The sequence below is a fragment of the Trichechus manatus genome, unplaced genomic scaffold, assembly GCF_000243295.1.
Source record: "Trichechus manatus latirostris isolate Lorelei unplaced genomic scaffold, TriManLat1.0 scaffold00122, whole genome shotgun sequence".
NCBI classification, from domain to species: Eukaryota; Metazoa; Chordata; class Mammalia; order Sirenia; family Trichechidae; genus Trichechus; species Trichechus manatus.
This window is the reverse complement of record NW_004444058.1, coordinates 2,761,358-2,780,025: the sequence shown is the minus strand read 5'-3', so window position 1 is coordinate 2,780,025 and position 18,668 is coordinate 2,761,358. Positions and strand designations below refer to the sequence as shown.

The window sequence follows — 18,668 nt, the reverse complement described above, 5'->3', positions numbered from 1 at the left end:
AAGTAGAAATAAATATATTATAAATATGCTGATGAGCATATTATAAATGGATACATAATATACACTTGCACACACATATATACATAAACCCATCATTGTAGGCCTCTCATGTAGTTTTGAAAGACAAACAGCTAACCATCCAACAGCTTGAGAGCACCCATGAATTATACAAATGTACTAAAATAACTGCTATACCTAATTACGGCTTTGAGTCATGAAAAAAAGGAAATCTTATACAATATCCTCTGTTTATGAAGGTAGGAAATTGAAGAATGTGCATCCAAAATTAAAAACAAACACACCTGTTTTGGACTCTACAGAGGCAAACATCTGCCTATCTAGAAAACATGGCTATCTAGAACAAATAACCCCTAAGAGGCTCTGGATAGCAGAGGGCTTCTATTAAAAAAAAAAAGAACAAAAACAAATTTTATTGTGTTTCCAGTGAAGGATTACACAGCAGTTTAGGTTTCCATTCAACAATTTCTACACAAGTTGTTCAGTGACGCTGGTCACATTCTTCACAATGTGTGAACATTCTCATTATTTCTGTTCTGGTTGCTCCCTTTCCATGAATCTAATTTCCCTCTCCCCTTACATTCTCACCTTTCTTCTAAAGTAACTGTTCACTGATTGGTCTCATACAGGTGATTTTTAAAAGCAGCACAGAACTCACAGGCAATATTCATTGTTTTTTTTATCCAATTTGTTATTTGGCTGTTATTCAAATTGTTATTCAATTTGTTATTCAAGATTTGAAGAGTAGTATCTCAGGGAGTCCTCCACTCTCAACCAGTCACTAGGTCTGTATTTTTTTTTTTAATTTGAGGTTCTGTTTCACATTTTCTGCCATTCTATCAGGGTCCATCTACTGTGGCTCTGATTAGAATGGTCAGTAATGGTAGCCAGGCACCCTCCAGTTCTTCTGGTCTCAGAGTAGACTGACTACCATCGTGTAGACTATTTGTCCTACAGACCAGTTCCTTCTTTGAGTCCTTGATTTCCTTCTTTCTCTTTTACTCCAGGTAAGTAGAGACCAATGGTTGTATTTTAGATGGCAGCAGAGGGCCTCTTACTACCATTCATGTTTTTTCTTCTTCTGTTTATGATGGTAAAAGAGGACCTCCATATAAGAACACTACAGAAGTGTAACTGTCCAGTGTGAAGAGCAATCATAAATCAGGTGCACTGCTACCTACCACCGTGGCCAAGATCGAGAACAGGACCAAAACACACCCCTCAGCTTCCTGGGTGGCCTCCCAATGCCACTTCTCCTTCCTTGCAGGGTAACCACCATCCTGAACTTTATGCTGCTTGTCCACTCCCTGGCTTTTCTTCCTCCAATCCTGGGGCTTTCAAAGCACAGTTCTCATTTGAGACCAAGACTGAACATCAAACCTTACACACAACGGCCTGGAACCCCGAGTGGTCAGCATCCGCTGGACCCTTCTACCTCACCTGAGGCACGTCACAGCCCCACTGCTCTGGTCAAACACCTCTGTTCCTGGAACAACCCAGCTCTTCTCCGGCAGCGCCGAACACCCTTCAGTCAGCTTTGCATGAGGCCTTCCTGACCACCTGAGCAGGAATTCAGGCTGCCAAAGGAGAGCACTTTGCTTGGGGAGCCAAGGTCACTCCCGGGCTCAGATATGATAAAATACTGATGAACCCACAAATGGAGTCAAAGTCCAAAATGCAACACAGTACTTGGTTATCATCTACTTCTGATAATACAATCTCTAAAGTAGATTGATTAGTGAGGACATTTTTGTTTCTTCTGACTACCGTCATCATTAAAACGATCTAAACTAGTTCTTATTTGCATATGGAATTGTAGGGGATACTGTATAGAACAAACTAAAGATAGAATCTTTTCTCTAGTTGTTTACACTTCAAAGCAGACAATTTCAAAAACAAAGTGAAAGCCAAGCAGAAAATTCCATTCTGATAAACACACACAAAAAAATACTACTCAAGGAAAGGCATGTTAAGAATAGTATGTTAGGTGTTTGAAAAGAGCATGTTATAGTCACACAACATTTTCTTTAATTATCTGACTCAACTTCTTAATTTTTCTTTCATGACAACAAATGCATTCAGGTTATTTTCCCCTAGAAAAACAAAGCCACCCTTGAATGCACGAGCACCATCCCCCACTCAACGCCCAAATACCTGGAGTCTGTGCCCCAGTGCATAGCGTAAATCTTGGCCAGGTGCCCCCTCAGCGTTCTCCTGGTACGCATCTGGATTCTTCCCACAGGGTCGATGTTGTTTGTGATCTTAAAAAAGAAGGTTGCACAGTCTGTAATGAAGTGAATCCACACACCCCCGAGCTCCTGCCTTGCCCTCCATTCCGTTCAGGCAGTGTCCCTCACGCATAGTCTCCACTCCATCCCTACCCCAGGATCAGTCCCCGGGCAACTCGAGGACCCAAGCTCTTCACCTGACCCAGCCTGCTCACAGTTGCCCATCTCAAACGGCTGTTACCCTGACACTCTGCACCTGACCCCTTTTGTGACTCCTACTCTGTTGTTCTCTGGTCTCACTGCCCGCCCCCCCTTTCAGGCAGCCTCTCTCTCCACGCCCCCTCCCCGGCACACACTCGCAGTGCTGGCCGCTGGCCAGACACACTTGACCTCACCCTCCTCTCTGTTGTCTCACTTCCTATTTACCCAGGCCCGACTCCTCCCCATCCTTATAGCACCACTCTTCTTCCAAATCGCAGCCCACCCCATACCATGTAGTAAACTGGCTTTGTGCTGACATGCTGCCTGTGGCTTAAACAGAGACAAGTCAGCATCTGTACCTGCGCTGCTACTGCTCATAGCATCAAACTGGATGCAAATACTTGTGAATTCACCCCAACATATCAAAACACCTCACATTAATGATTTCAGGTTCACAAAAAGAAGGTTGCACATTCAGTCTGTAATGAAGCGGGAGTTTCTTCAGATGAAAAATAAACATCATCACAGTAGTGGGTTTGAAAAAATGTACAGTCCAAAGTGTATCTAAGAATTCAGGTAAATCTATGTAGAATAATCTTCTTCTTTAGCTTACGGTTTAGCCCCAATTAAAATGCGTCCCTCAAAGCATTAGGAGAATATTAAAAATTAATCATCCTCGGTAGAAGTGTGAATAATTTTCACATTTCTATTCTTTGGCTTTAGAAATTGAAGTTCTGAGGCAGGTTTTGTTAAACTTATAGCTTCTAAAGATCTTATTTTAAGACATTAACAGTATTTTACGACTATGACCTCTATTACAGAAAATAATGAGTTAAGGCTTGAGAGATGTTTATTTTTCATTTCAAGAAACTCCTACTTCTTATGCCCATCATCATCGGAACGGCAATCTTCAAGCAGTGGCTGTCAGACCTCACTGTGCAGAATTAGAGCTGGAGCAGAGTTCAGTCTAGACATCCTTGGTGTGAGCACTGCCGAGCACTGACCCCTAGCATCAGCAGATGGCTCTGGATGATTAAAGTGGCTCTTACCTGAGAGAGAGTTGCATCTGCACATGCTTTTCTTGCATCCTAGGAAATAACAACCACAAAGGGAAATCAGTAATGCTTCAGACACATTCGACTCTACGCCCTCACATCAAGGTTTCAGACAGACCCTCTATAACTGCTAGAGGCAAAAATAGAACTCAAACGGTCTCCTTCCCTCTCCCCTAATACCCCACCATCCATCACAGTCTTTGGACCATCGAGGCGATAGATATTTAAGTCTATGCTCTAGACCACACCGAACACAGAGAACTGAACATACCCACGTATGTTTAAGACCTGCGGGTCACCTCACCTGGCCACCAGAAGACTCCTGCGAGCTCGGAGGCCCACAGTGGAAGCCTGAGGCAGCAAGTGGAACCTGGTGCTGCTGCCTCCCCTTCCTGCCCATGCCTCCCACTTGGTCTTTATAACAGCTCATGTGAAGTCAAAAGGGATGGGGCCTGCGAAAAAAGGCCTAAAAAGACCAATGTCCAGCCCAAAGAGCTTACCCTCTAGACTGTATTAACTAAGGACTTTACTTTCAAGCACATAATCTTTAATTCTGAATTCTATCGAAAAGAGAAAGGGATTTGGAGTCAGGTAATCAAATTCAGATAAGACTTTGCAGACTATACTGTATGAACTATAGAGATATACTTGTGTAAATTAACTTTTTTTCATTGCTACTAAGTAAAAGTTAGTAGAAAATAAATTTTGAAATCTCAAATTAGCAGATATACTTTTAAATTGAAAGCCAAATATTATGAAGGAAAGTGAGACAATAGCTCTAAAAGGTTCAAAATTTGGGTGTAGACAGCTGGTAACTTCACAAAATTTCAAAGGAAACAATTTTAAAATTATGACAATTTCTAATAAGAAAAATGTTTCCACTACACAGTCATTTGACTACCCACTTCCCAAACGTCAGTTAGCACCTACATGCATCAGGCGTCCTAAGCTAGAATGTCAAGTAGGGGAGGTTTTCCTAGGTGACAGTCACTAGGCACAAACGGCCTCACTGTAAATGATTTTTATTTTACAAAGTCGGTAAGAATATTTATCAATGGATAATGTATAAATATATTAATAGAGATTATATTACAAATATAACAAATATCAAGATCCCAAATTCAACTTCAATTATGCTATTAAAAGTCATTCTGTTTATAAGTGAAACACAAAGAAGTTATCTAATCAAGTATTTCTATGCCAGCAACGAAATTCAGGGTAAGGAGGAATACAATGGGAAGATTCAGAGCAGTAACTCTTTTTGTCAGAATTTACCTATCAAGTATTGAACTGAGTATTTATTTCTGAATGCTATTCTTGTGGATGTTATATTTGCCTTTTAAGTTTAAAAAAGAATAACAAGAATTTTTTAAAGGAGAAAATAAACCATGGAACTTGAGCAATTTCACTCTGGTTAGCATCCAAAGATCAAAACAGGTACAAAATGTACTGAATAACAGACTGTGGTGATACTACTGTTAAACAATCATTTCTAAAAACTAAACACAGATAACTTCAATTAGGTCTTCATTTTATTCAACGGATGCTTATGTAAACTGGTACAGCGTCTCTCAGAACAGACAGCTTGAACTTTTAAGACTGCAGGAAAAGTCTTTTAATGGGAACAAGCTCTGTAACTGCTTGATGAAGACAGAAACCTTTAACATTTTTTTAGATTAATTTTGATTTTAACTCAGGAAGATGTGTAGAACGGATATATTTAGTGCAAAAGCTTCTATACTGTCTATGATGAGAAATGTCACCAAATATAAAAGTTTGCCTTTTTTGTCTACTTAAACCAGAGGAATATATACAAGCCATCAATCAGATTTTGGTCAATTCCTTACCCTATCTGGATGTGTGTCACACACAGGACAATGCACAGAGGACCCCTGCTTAGCTCACGGTCCCTAGCAACAACTTGGACTAAACGTCCCAGTGAAGCTGGCCTGCCACACTGGTGAGGTACCTTTGCTCACACAAGTGGGGGCATGTCACTTTGTTTAAAAAACTATTAAAAAATCTACATTGATACATTTTGCTGGCGTTTTCCTTAACCCATCAGTGAGTTACTCGTACATTTTAAGGCATGCCATTTTCAGTCAGCACTCCTTTTTTGAGCACCTTTGTTTCCTCACAAATAGAATCAGAAGGGGGAGGAGACAGTCCTTCAGGGGCTTTCAGCTTTAAAACAATTTTAAGACAGAAACAACTTCTCTTAGCATTACCTACCACTTCTTACTTGTTTCCTTATGCTCTGCTTTCTTTAACAAGCATGTATTCCTTTGGGAACTAGAAACAAAAATGTGTGTGTGTGTTTTTTTTTCTTCTTTTAAAAGCAGCAGTGATTGTCTGCCTTTTCTATCTGCTGTAACAGACTCAAACAGCCTTCAAAACCTGTTGCCGTCGAGCTGATTCTGACTCAGCAAGCAACCCTATAGGACAGGGTAGAACTGTCTCGTAGGGTTTCCAAGGAGCTGCTGGTGGATTCAAACTGTTGACCTTTTGGTTAGCAGCCTGAACTCTTAACCACTGGCTACCAGGGCTCCTATACTGTGCAAAGAAACTCACATGGCACCTAGCACAGTGCTCTACAGAGACAAAGGCTGTGAAAATGTCGGCAGAGAACTGTCATCACTGCTGCATGAAGCTCAGCTGCTCTCCTAGGGAATGGTCTAGAACTGCACTGTCCCAAATGGGAACCTCGAGCCACAAGGGGCCACAGAGCACCTAAGATGCAGCTCGTGCAAACAGGTATGCCAGTAAACATAAAATACACACTGAATTTTGAAGACTTAGTATGGAAAAACAATGTCAACTATCTCAATAAAAATGTATTAATCACATGTTGAAACGGTAATATTTTAGATACACTGGCTTAGATAAAATTTATTAAAATTAATTTCACCCGTTCCCTTTTATACTTTAATGTGGTCACATGGATGTATGCAGTTGGTCACGTGGCCCTGGGGTGCAGGCAGGACCGGGGTCTTCACACAGCAGAGCACCACCAACTGTTCCTCTTTCTAGAAAATGCAAAGGTATGCAATGTCCAACGTCAACCTGTTTTTCTTTTTTCAATCTGGATATGTCTTTCACATGTGCCATACAAACTTTATCTGTTATGAACAGATTTGAATCCACTACTTACAAACAACAACATACAGTTGTCAGAAAAACCAAATTTCTTCAAATAGGCCAAATCATACTATGGTTAAGACGATACTGCAGGCTAAACTTAAATATTTAAATTAGTTAACTTAAAATAAATGTTTAATACAGCGTCCTAGTCCCTCTAAATTCTGATTTTAAAATTCTGAGTCATCAGACTTTTTGGGAATGAGAGGAAGGAATAAAATCTCAAAAGTAGATGATAAACAGCCGAGAGTATTTTGAATAAAAAAAATAATAACCCAATTCAACCACTACTAAGTAATAACTTAATGGTTTTGCTTTATTTATTTTTTATTTACAAAAACACTGCTGCCTCAAAATGAACTGTCCAGAAGCTTAAGATTTAAGTCAGGCAAAATCTTAAGGGAAAACTTTCTGGTTTCATTTAAATAACATATTTCTGGGAATTGTTTTATATCAAACCTAACAGTTTAGAATGCATTTCATTCATTCTGTGTGTGTGTGGAGGGGTGTTAACTAGACACATTATGCAAGTCTTATCAGAGCAAATCTTCAAAAAAAATTCTTAAAAGTCTTCCTCATTTTTTTATGGAGCTGTATGTGATCTTTTAAATATTAAGATTTGAAATTCTTACAATAAAAGGCTATTTTCTGTTTCCTTTTTGACTGTCGATCTCAGATAATTCCAATAACTTTTCTCCAGTTCAAGAAAAAGCTGGCTAAAATGAACATGGTGTGTGTTTCTCCAGTTACTCTTAGGGTTTGTGAACATATAATGGGACATTTAACATGAAATAATTAGGCTTTATCTTTACAGTCGATTCAGAAAAATAAACTGTTGTCTGGGCACGTACTGGATGCTCTCAACTTCTCGTCAGAGATGCTCTGAAGGACGGCTAATACCTTAGAGATGAAAACAAGAAACCAGGGAGTAAGCCCCTTCATCAAATGGACAAAACCTCTCTGACTATACTGAGGATATGATTCTTCCTGATAAGTCCACGTTTTTTCTCTCACTCTTCATATAACAGTCTGAGAACAGAAGCACCGATTTGTACTCAATGTTTTCTATAAAATATTCATTAAAAGCACTGCCTCAAGACATTGGAGAGTAGAATTAATTTCTTTTAGAACTACACCCCACTCCCTTTAAAAGTTCATGGGTTCTACGATTCAACATTGTATATCAGTCATAAGTTGGAATTTAATTTTTGAGAATTCTGTGAATGCTATTCTTTGTACATTGCAGTCTAATTATACATGGTTGTTTTATTAAATTTATTAAAGGCTATAGATTTCAAGAATCACTCCTAGGGAATACGGCTTTTCAAAATTAAGGATAAATAAATCAGGTACACCTAAAATATTTTTTTGTTGTTGTTCTTTTTTTTTTTTTTTTAACAAATTTCCTTTCCTCAACTTAATATTCACAATATTTAAGGGAGAGGCAGACACCACACCTTGAGTATAGTGACCAAAACAATGTCACAAAACTAAAATTCCCAAGGTTAAGAATTAAAAGTACAAAAAGGTGTTTATAAATTCTATGGAAACATTTTATGTACATTCAAATAACAACGTATAATGTACTAGAAAATAAAATCCTGAAAGCGTGCACTAGGTCGAGTATCTGAATCTGCAATGTGCATCCCCTGGGCCAACCTTGATTCACAGTCATTCTGTAGCCCTTCTTTCCCAAAACAGATGACACCTGACCTGAAGCCCACATGATTAATAAAACTCAACACATATGTAGCTACGTACTCTAATTTGGTTTTTAAGTTGTTCGGCCTCCTGCCGTAGCTGGTCAAGTTCACTCATCTTCTGATCTTAGTGCTCTTCAATGTCACCACAAAGAATCTGGGATCTGAAACAGAAATGCAAGCACACAAAATATAATAAACAACTGTTGAGTAATTCAATGAAGCAGGTGATAAAAGCAAATTGAAATTTTGAGAGCTTTGGTTCATTATAAATCAGAGCCCTTTTCTTTAGCACTCATCATGCCATGAAATGCCTCCGTAGAGCTGGGTTAATAAAATACAATTGCAATTATTCACCTGGCTTTGTATAATATGACAATGTCTAATTTACTACTAAAAATATGGTGATGGACTGAAAAAGGAAAATCTGGTAAGAAGCTTTTTTTCTGAAAGCATATGGATCTCACTGTAAACACAAGAACTTAAGAATGAAAAAGTAGGTAAAACACTGATAACTGCTCTCACACAAAAACCCAGAAGTGGTTACCTCAGGTCATGAGTACAGTGGCAAACTGGCAACCCAGCACCTCAAATCCACTCAATGATCTTGAACCCACAACCAGCCAAAAGAATGTTCACATGGCAAGTCTAAAAGGACATGGCATGGTGCCCAGCAGTCCTTGGGTTCAGGAACAAACCAGGCCCCCAGAGAAAGAGCTTGGGGTCCCAGTGTGCTCACTGGCAACACCTCAATCTTGCAGGTACAGGTTAAATTAGGATCAGTGCAAGCAGCCTGTCCGCCCACCGTTCCATCATATCAGACAGTATTCCTGAAGTTAGAGTCAAATGAAAGCATCCTGTTAAACCAGACTGATTTTCCCTGGGTAATGTCATAATTGAGGTTGCATTTCTGACCAAGAATTTGGTGTTAAATCAATCAGAAATATGTCTAATGTACCACAGAGGTGAAGATATAATTACCAGCATTTTTAATCCCTTAAGAATAAAATTAGCTTCCACATGCAAATATGGCTTATGCAAGGGCTTCACTTTCCTATGCAAAGATACTGGGTGAGAAAACACCATCACAAATTTTACATAAAAATCATGATTGATACAATATACATCAGATATTTAATTAACAGTAATTGTTTATTTTCTTGGGATTGAAATACATCTTGGGGAAATTAGCTAGGCGCTCGGCTGCTAACCGAAAGGTCTGTGTAAAGATTAACAGCCTTGGAAATCCTATGGGGCAGTTCTACTCTGTCCTATATGGTCACTATAAGTCAGAGTCGACTTCACGGCAGTGGGTTTGGTTACTCTGCACAAAAACATTAAAAAATCATGACTATATGTTCTACATTATAAATACTTGATGTATATACTTATTGATGACAATAAAAATCTCTCTTCCAATAAGAAACGTTTTTAAAAAGTGTGTGTGTGTTCCTGACGTGGGGTGAGGAGACATTACCCCATAATGGTTCTTATAGTTCATCCTTACTGGCCCTGCATAGTTATTCATGGCTGTACACTGCAGTAAGCCGGGCAGAGAGCAGAGGGTGACAGCGCCTGATGCGCTGGAGACATCAAGCAGCAGTATCAGTGGACTGCCACACTCCCCCGAGAGGCAAAGACCACCTCAAAGTCAGAGCACTGACCCTAAATGGGAGTTCACAGCACTGCCCAGACAGGCCTTCACCTGGGCATCGAAAACAGAAAGCTGAGGTGGCAGAACTATCTGGGAGTGCCAGCCAGGCATCTCGAATCAGTAAAAGGCAATGCCCACTGCTTCTACTCTTTGGGAAGGCAGGCCACCAACTGACACATTTTTAGAAATGTTTCTGACCAAAATAGATGCTCCTCAAGTCATTACTCTAAGTGGGCATTCTGGTCACATGGACCCTCCCTCCTTGGACAAATGAAGCCCGGCTAAAGGTGGGTACAGGAGAGGCGACACCCCCTAGACACTTCATTCTTAAGGAATAATGATTTTTTTCCTCTGGTTTTCACATATAAATTCTAAGGACTTCAGTTTACAAATACTAATTATGAAATAATACAACTGCCAATAAGATATTAAATAACATTTAAAATGGAAAGCTGTGTTGCTACAACTTTGCAGACTTGGGGTAGTTTTATTCTAGCACCTCCCCCCACCCCCACACTAGAGAACGGCTCTCTTTATACAATCCTTCCTCAAATCAACAAGAAAATTAACAGCTAATGTTGTCATAGGGTATACTGAATTATATGGTTAATTTTAGTCCACAAACATAATTTCTGATCATAATTTTAAACCAAAGCTAATTTTTAAAGTGAGGGGCTGAAACCAACAAACTCCTAAGATATAGGTAAAGAGTACTTTTTGAGATGCCTCAGAAAATTATGTTCCTCATGGCTTGGGAGATCTAGGCAAAGGCTGGAATTCTGTATTAGATGGGTAACTCCTGAGATCTTAAATTTAAATGTTTGTCTGAAGCAAAGATTGTTTTCACATATTATAGAAGAGTATGTACATGACAATCACCCAGCTGTATTGCTTTAGACTAGAAAAATGAACTTATGCACAGAAAAAACCCAGACGTTTCTCTTTTGTCAGTAAAGAGCAGAAATGAGCGACATGACCTTTTGACTACCACTCCCTCTATAATCAATGCCCACGTGTGTGAAGGGAAGGAGCACACAGGTCCATATAAAATAGCTGAACTTGAAGAAGCATAAAACATTCCAACTTCCATAAATCCAAAGTCCACACCAACCATTTCGAGGTCCAAATCAACTGTGGAGAGAGAGAATGAGGCAGTCAGGGGCCTGACAGCAGCTGGCGGATGCTGCTTGTGAAGCTATGCCCGTGTGAGCCATCTTTTCCTGTAAACACAGGGAAATGTGGATAGTGGTTGCTTGTGGAAAAAAGACATAGGGTAGGGGGGCTTTTACTTCTCACATCATCCCTTTATATATAGCTTGTTTGTTTTCTAAAAAAAAAAAAAAGTTAACAAAGGCTATCTGGAAAGTATTGCATTGGGCAAATCCAGACAACGAATAAGGAAGAATTGCTGCCTTTGAATTATGGTGTTGGTGAAGAATATTAAATATACCATGGACCACCGGAAGAACGAACAAATCTGTCTTGGAAGAAGTACAGCCAGAATGTTCCTTAGAAACAAGAATGGCAAGACTTCGTCTCACATATTTTGGACATGTTATTAGGAGGGACTAGTCCCTGGAGAAGGATATCATGCTTGGTAAAGTAGAGGGTCAGTGAAAAAGAAGACCCTTAACAAGATGGACCGCCACAGTGGCTGCCAACAATGGGCTCGAACATACAGTAATTGTGAGGACGGCACAGGACTGGGCAGTGTTTTGTTCTGTTGTACAGAGGGTCACTATGAGCTAGAAGCGACTCAACAGCACCTAACAACAATAATAATCTGCGTACTGGGGTCAAAGGGCATTTTTTCCCTACACTTTTCATCAGTTTAAGAAAAACTAATTAATGTTAACTTTGAAACATTACTAGATGAACTATAGGATCACTATGAGTCGGAATCGACTCAACGGCAACGGGTTTGATTTTTTTTGGTAGATGAACTATCAGATATCACTAAAAGCAATAATGAAGACATTGTAATAACACAGAAAAATGTTTCATATATATTAAATGAAAATTAAAATATAAATTTGCATATAATATTTTCAGCTATGTTAGAACAAAACTATGCCTATTAAAAAAATCTTTAAAAGACTAATAGCATTTTTCTCATTATTTTCCAAATTTTGATAATGCAGTTTAGATGATTTCGATAATAAAAAATGAATGCACATTTTAAATAAGTATTACTCACATTTAATCACTTTTGCTTTTCTCTTCACTATCCTTATTCCCCCAGAACCTTCTGGAAAAGCCCACTATTGGTCTCCGTGGCCTGGGCTGCTTCTCTCCTCCAGCCCAATGTCACCGCTAAGCCCTGGCTAAGCTGAATCAGCTCCCTTCCCCAACCTAATCCGCTAAGACAAGGCCTGCTGAGAGCTATGTCTGTCCTCCTCTATGACCCACAGGTGCATTATCTTTTATTCAGCACCTGTTTTGGAAATATTTTTCATAGAAATTTAAATAAAAGCAAGCAAGTGATGCGATCTGTCCCTACTTTCTAGGGTTCTAGAAAGTTCTAGAACACCACATACAAGGAATATGACTTTCCCCAAATCACTTTTCACTCTGCCTGTTGTTGCAAAGTGAGAATGGTGTTACCCACACCCCACAGTTAAAGTGAAAACTCAACGAGACACCCCACCTGAAAGTGCTCTGCAAACTTTCCATGATTAAACCATGAGGTAGTTCTTCCAACAGAGCCAGCCGCAGAACAGTGGGCACTGCTGGTCACCAAGACGCACACGTGTGATCTCACCACGAAGCAGGAGGGCCATTCCATGTCACCTGGTCACCAGCTGGCTCGACCTTGGGCCTCCTGGTGTCTCTGAGACTCAGATCTCTCCCCATCGCTCAGTCAGTCCGTCCCAGGGAGTGGCCAGTGTTTTACACTGGGCCGACACTGGCTAATGTGCTCAGCCATTTTGAGATGCCTCAGAAAATTATGTTCCTCGTGGGTGGGGGACTGAGGCAAAGACTGGGATTCCATATTCAAGGAACACGTCTAAAACCTGAGATTAAGCAGTATTTTGAGAAAGATGAGTTTGCTTATGGAATTTAAACCAACTTCAGTAGCTTTCTTATTTTTCTTTCATTTACAAGTCCTGTTAACCTCCAAAATTAAGACAGTGCCATCACAGACAAGATTACAAAACCTGTTGCCGCTGAGTCAATTCCAGCTCATAGTGGCCCTTAGAGTAGAACTGTCCCGTAGGATTTCCAAGGCTGTAATCTTTACAGAAGCAGACTGTCACACCTTTCTCCTTCGGAGCAGCTGGCAGATTCGAACCGCCCATCTTTTGGCTAGCAGCCAAGTGCTTAACCACGATGCCACCAATGCTCCTTACAGACAAGATTGTTGTTAGGTGCCGTCGAGTTGGTTCCAACTCATAGCGATTCAGACAGTGTAAATCCGAAGGGCATTAGAGAGTACCAACTCAGCCTGCCTTCTTGTATACGTTATTCTCAACAATAGTCTGCCCAAAGGGTAGTCTGATAACACTACCATAATCAATAAAGGGTTTGTTATCGCAAAAGTGACTATGTGTAGAGCACTGCTAGTAGTAGATGCTCTGTCTGCTTCGAGTTGCCAGAGCCTTCTGTGTCAGGCCTGTTGGAGCCTCAGAGAATGGTGGTGAGCAAGACAAGGCTGAGATGTGGCTGGAGGGAGACAGATGATAGACAGACAAGTCAACTAGGGGGAGTTGTTTCAGAGGGTGAGCATGCCAAGAGGGCAGGGAGGGTTCTACTGTCTACGGGCAGTTAGAGAACCCCTCACAAAGGGCTGGCATGCAAGCTGAGGTCAGATGAGTAAAAAGAACATTGCTGTCCTTGTGTAACACGCTATTTTCTGCATTGGTAAAAGTCTTCCAAATCACACGTTTAAGATCATGATGGCACCTATGAGGTAGTCTTACCAAAAAAAAAAAAGAATCTGCTCAAACCTGAGAACCACAGCAAACAGAGGGACATGCTAAACGCCACTGCGGGGATGCACCTGCAGTGTTCAGAAACAGGACCACTACAGGGCAAATCACCAGGCTGTTTTTTATGACAAATAAGTGTCAAGGGTGAAAAAAAAACAAAAAAACAAAAAACAGAATGAGCAAGCCATCAAGCCAGGGAGTGAACAAAGGGGAGAGAGGGGGAATTTACAGATTAAGGTATTTAAGAGATAAACCAACCAACTGGAGTACAGACTTTACTTGAAACTATTCAAACTAACTGTAAAGCCAAATCCAAACAAAAGGACCCTAGAGGTGTAGCTGGAAGAAGTTTAGTAGGAAATGTGCATGCGGAAGGGATGGTGGGGCTACGAAGGGGTCACTGCTGACTTCTGCAAGTGTGATAACGACACTGTATTTAATATGCCTTTACTGTTTAAAGCTACATGTTGGAATATTTATAAATAAAACAATATGTCTGGAACTTGCTTCATAATAAGGAAGGAAGTAGGTGGGGCACATATAAAACAAGATTGGTCATGAGTTGGTAACTGCTGAAGTTTGATGGAGTTCCTTCTACTATTCTGCTGACTTTTGTATACATTTAAAATTTTCCATCAGTAGTAGTTTAAAAACTGTTCGGGACTTTGGCTCCTGATTCAAAACCCAAATGTACAGACTTTGGCTCGAAAGTCAGGAAAATCTGCATATGGTCTGGGTATCTGATGACATGAGGGAACTGCTGTTCTTTTGTTAGGTGTGATCATGGGACTGTAGTTATGTTAGTTTTTTCAAGTCCTCATCTGTTAGAAATGCTTATTATTATAAGGAAAATTATATGATTTGGGGATTTGCTTTGAAACACTCGAAGGAAGGAAAAAAGGGAAGGAGAGAGAGATTTCGAGAAAAAGGAAGGGAGGGGCAGATTAAACAAAATTGGCCAAATTCTGTAAACGTTGAAGCTGGGTGATTAGTACCCGAGCATTTAGCATAATACTCTGTTCTTACAGCTGTCTGAACATTGCCCTAGTAAATTATGGACTCTCCAGGTTTGAAATGTGATGACACCAGGGCATATCACAAACAAATATCTTCATGTTCTGGTATTTTTTTCTGCAGGGACAACTAACTGCACTGCCACTCTACTTGGGTTGTTTTTTTTTTTTTTTTTAGAAAGATTCAACCCTACTGTTTTCCAAATCTGAACATCTGAATGGTTGACTGTGTTTCATGTGATAAAAATCAATACTAAGTTTTTAAAAATATTAAATTAGCACTAAATCAGCTTCTATCAAGTAGTACATATCTGAATATCTAATGAAATAAAAAGTAAGCCATAACTAGTGTTTAAATGATAACCAGATGCTTATGAAGACTAAGACCAAATCCGTTGCCATGGAGTTGATTCCGACTCATGGTGACCCTGGACAGAGCAGAACTACTCCACAGGGTTTCCAAGGAGCAGCTGGTGGATTCTAACAGTCAACCTTTTGGTTAGCAGCCATAGCTTTTAACCACTGTGCCACCAGGGCTCCAAAGACTAAGACAGGAAACCTAATTATATATGTAATTCTTATTTGGCTCTTGCTTAAAGTAGAGAGCAAATTTTTACATGCTATTTGAAAACTGGTATGCTTATATTACATTTTATTAGCACCAAGTGTATTTAAACAGTCTGCCATCAACATCTAATATACCTCTCATGAGATTCCCCTATTTCTCAATTTTCTGATCCAAATTTTAAGAAATAACTTACATCCCCAAACTTACTAAGTGGTTTTAACTACTAGAGAATGTGTACACAGCAACTTTTACCTTTCACATTTATGTTTATAGACCATGTAAATTAATGCAACAACCATATACTGGTTTTGTAAATAAAAAAATAAGATACAAGAAACAATCTATGCATTAAGTGACTACATTTACTCATGTCCACACGTGGTCCCACCTCCCTAGGGCCCACAGTTGCTGTTCTATAGAGATGAGCCTCAGAACTCAGGTTACCACATTCTAAAGATAAAGTTTCTTGCACTTTTCAAATCACAGCAAACCCCACACACGGAGTTCATAAAGTCACTGATAGCCAGATATCGCTGACATTCAAACCACACTTGTGGTAACCAAAGGTGTTATCCTACGAAGTCTGCGTTAAACCTAGAAATCACTACAGTGGGGAAACCCACAACATAGTCATATTCCGGTGTCTGCTGTCCTATGCATGGCCTTGACACCTCCAACAGTGGCTTCCCTGATTTTCTACGACTCTGCCAGTTCTTGCGTGACAAAGAACTGTAACAGTACCATATACAACAAATGATTTATTAACTGAAAAATTCAACCAGTGACCTTAAAACATTAATAGGAAAGGAAGCCAGTCCCGTGGACAGAGTGCACAGCATATACAGCTTGTCTTACGACACAACAAGGAAAACAAAAATCATTTTTGTAGGACACCCCACACTCCCCAAACACAGATGTGCCTGGTTGAGGAAGGAGCAGTATAAAACATGCAAATCCTAAACTTAATTTCCTTAAACCCATAACCCAGAAATTTGAGTCTTCCTTCCTACCTGAAGGCCATGGTCAAGGTCTATTCATTTTTATCTTCTTATGCAAGTTATTTACAGGCTGTTTTGCAACGTCACATTAAAAAAATATTGTAAAGAATTTTATTTCAGAATATATTAAAATTAAATAAAACTGACATGTACAAAGTATGTTACTAAAAGTTTAAAAGTTTTTAAAACATACTGCTATTGTATTAAAAATTTTTCAATTCAGGCTTATTTTATTTAAAGTGTTATACAAATACTACTTTGTGCACGTTAGAAAAATTCTTGCACCAGAAGGTGTCTTAAAGCTTAGTCCACCTCTTCTAGCTAACAAAGCCCCTAAATTATCTCATACAGCACTCTAATCCAAACACTCTTGGCAGAGTCCTGGGAACCTCTCTACACTTCACGGTGAGAGCAGATGAGGAAACAGACCCCAGCCCCTCTGTGTGATGTTCAGTGGGTTGGGTGGGAGGGGAGGAGAGGAAGGAGAAGTGAGGACGGGCTTTTCTAGCCACAAGGAACCACCTCCACAGACTGATACAACTGGAGCATCAGGGCAGAAGAAAGTGGACAGCAACTAACTAAGGAACCCAGGTGTAGAGGATTTGTGCAGTAGAACCATTTTCTCCTTTACTGCTCTATTAGACCAACAAAATGTTTCTGATCAAAAGACTGAGGTACCGTGGGGTGGCGGAGTACTTGCTTGTTCTTAAGTTGCTGCTCCCAAAGTCAACTTCTATGGGCAGCTTTGATAAAATAAGTGAATGCCAACTCCTACCCACAGGGCCTCTTTCACAGGCACCCCCCAGAGATACCACCTTACTAGCCCCAGGAGGTAAGACTTGCTTACGATGGCTTGTCACAATATGGCTAAAGTAAATGGAGTATCTTTGCCTATGAGCTTTTCAAAATTTTCTTCCCAATCTTTTCTCCTCAAAATGCAGCTCCTCAGTATGACTCTTCTGTATGCAAGACAGGATGAAGGAAACAGCAGCCAGAAAATTTAGGACAATTCTTAAGGTCCTTATACTTATCTTCAAAATCCCAGGGACATCAATGGCTTACTCTTGGTAAGCATAATTTACCCTCAACTTGTTCCTCTCAAACCTGATCGTAAATTCAGATGGCTTAGAGCTTGCACCTCCCAAAAACTAAAAGCATGACTCATACTAATACTAATCAATATATATTAATTTCTCCTGAATATGCTTTGATTTTCACCAAATACCCCTGTGATCCTTAAAAAAATCCAATCAACTCCACTGAGCATAGTTCTGCAATTGGCAGTAAGTGCAGTCCAGCTGCTTTCTGCTCAGGCCCAGTGTGAGTCCTAATAACTAAAAAAAAAAATTTTTTTTTTTAAATCAGCAATGCTCTTGGTTTTACTGGACCAATGTCTCATTCACTTCATTCGCACTGTCTGTTGAGCCCTCCTGTGTGTTCAGGGACCACAGAATCTAGAAAAATGACCGACAAACATCTATCTGATGAAATGGCTCATAGAAGCTCTAAGATTTCACCTCCTAGATGCCGAACTACTTCAGAAAGGAAGTTTGTGATTTACTCCCAGGTCTTGCTGCGACGTAAAAAGCACCGCTGTGCGACAGGTACTTCATATGTGTCCTCCCCATCCTGTGAAGGGGCCCTATCAACTGTCCACATCCTAAACAAGAAGAAATGGAGTCACAGGCTGGTTAAAGAACTTACCCAAGGTTCAGAGTTACAAGCAGTAAAATTAGAATTCTAACTCAGGCTAACTCCAGAGTTAACCATGCCATGCTCCATATCTGCCCTGTAATGGTAAGGGACGACAAAAAGAAAGCACACTCTCCCAGTCACTTGCCTCCTCGTATCACTCCATTAGGAAAAGGTGTCCTGATAGCGGGACACAGTGGAGGCTAACACATCCACAGTCTTCTGACCTGGGCCATGTACCAACATCTTTCATTTTTACATTGCAGCATTTCCAGGGCAAGGGATCTTAGTTTCTCCACTTCTAGAGAAAGCATCTCAAAGTCACTTCCTGACTAAATAACATCCATGCAGGTAAGCTAGCTAATTAGGTTTAAGGGCTTCTGGATCTCATGGCCAGCACCCACACTCACAGAGCCCACTGCCTACCTATTGGATCTTTAGCTCCTGAATAGCTCTTCTAATCAGTTAATCCCT

General features: G+C 40.0%; 1 protein-coding gene across 2 annotated transcripts in view; it reads right to left on the bottom strand.

Moving 5' to 3' along the window:
• Nucleotides 1–18,668, bottom strand: part of GNB1 (G protein subunit beta 1) — an 84,026-nt gene that overhangs the window by 15,408 nt on the left and 49,950 nt on the right. The window contains exons 2-4 of one of the 2 annotated variants that reach the window (XM_023738709.1): nucleotides 8,402–8,504; nucleotides 3,497–3,535; nucleotides 2,173–2,279 (exon numbers count right to left, since the gene is read on the bottom strand). In XM_023738709.1, the coding sequence (XP_023594477.1) occupies nucleotides 2,173–2,279; nucleotides 3,497–3,535; nucleotides 8,402–8,458 (203 nt within the window). In that variant the 5' untranslated portion in view covers nucleotides 8,459–8,504. Of the gene's footprint in view, nucleotides 1–2,172; nucleotides 2,280–3,496; nucleotides 3,536–8,401; nucleotides 11,088–18,668 lie in introns of those variants that run through there. The other variant, XM_023738710.1, reaches the window with a different exon arrangement.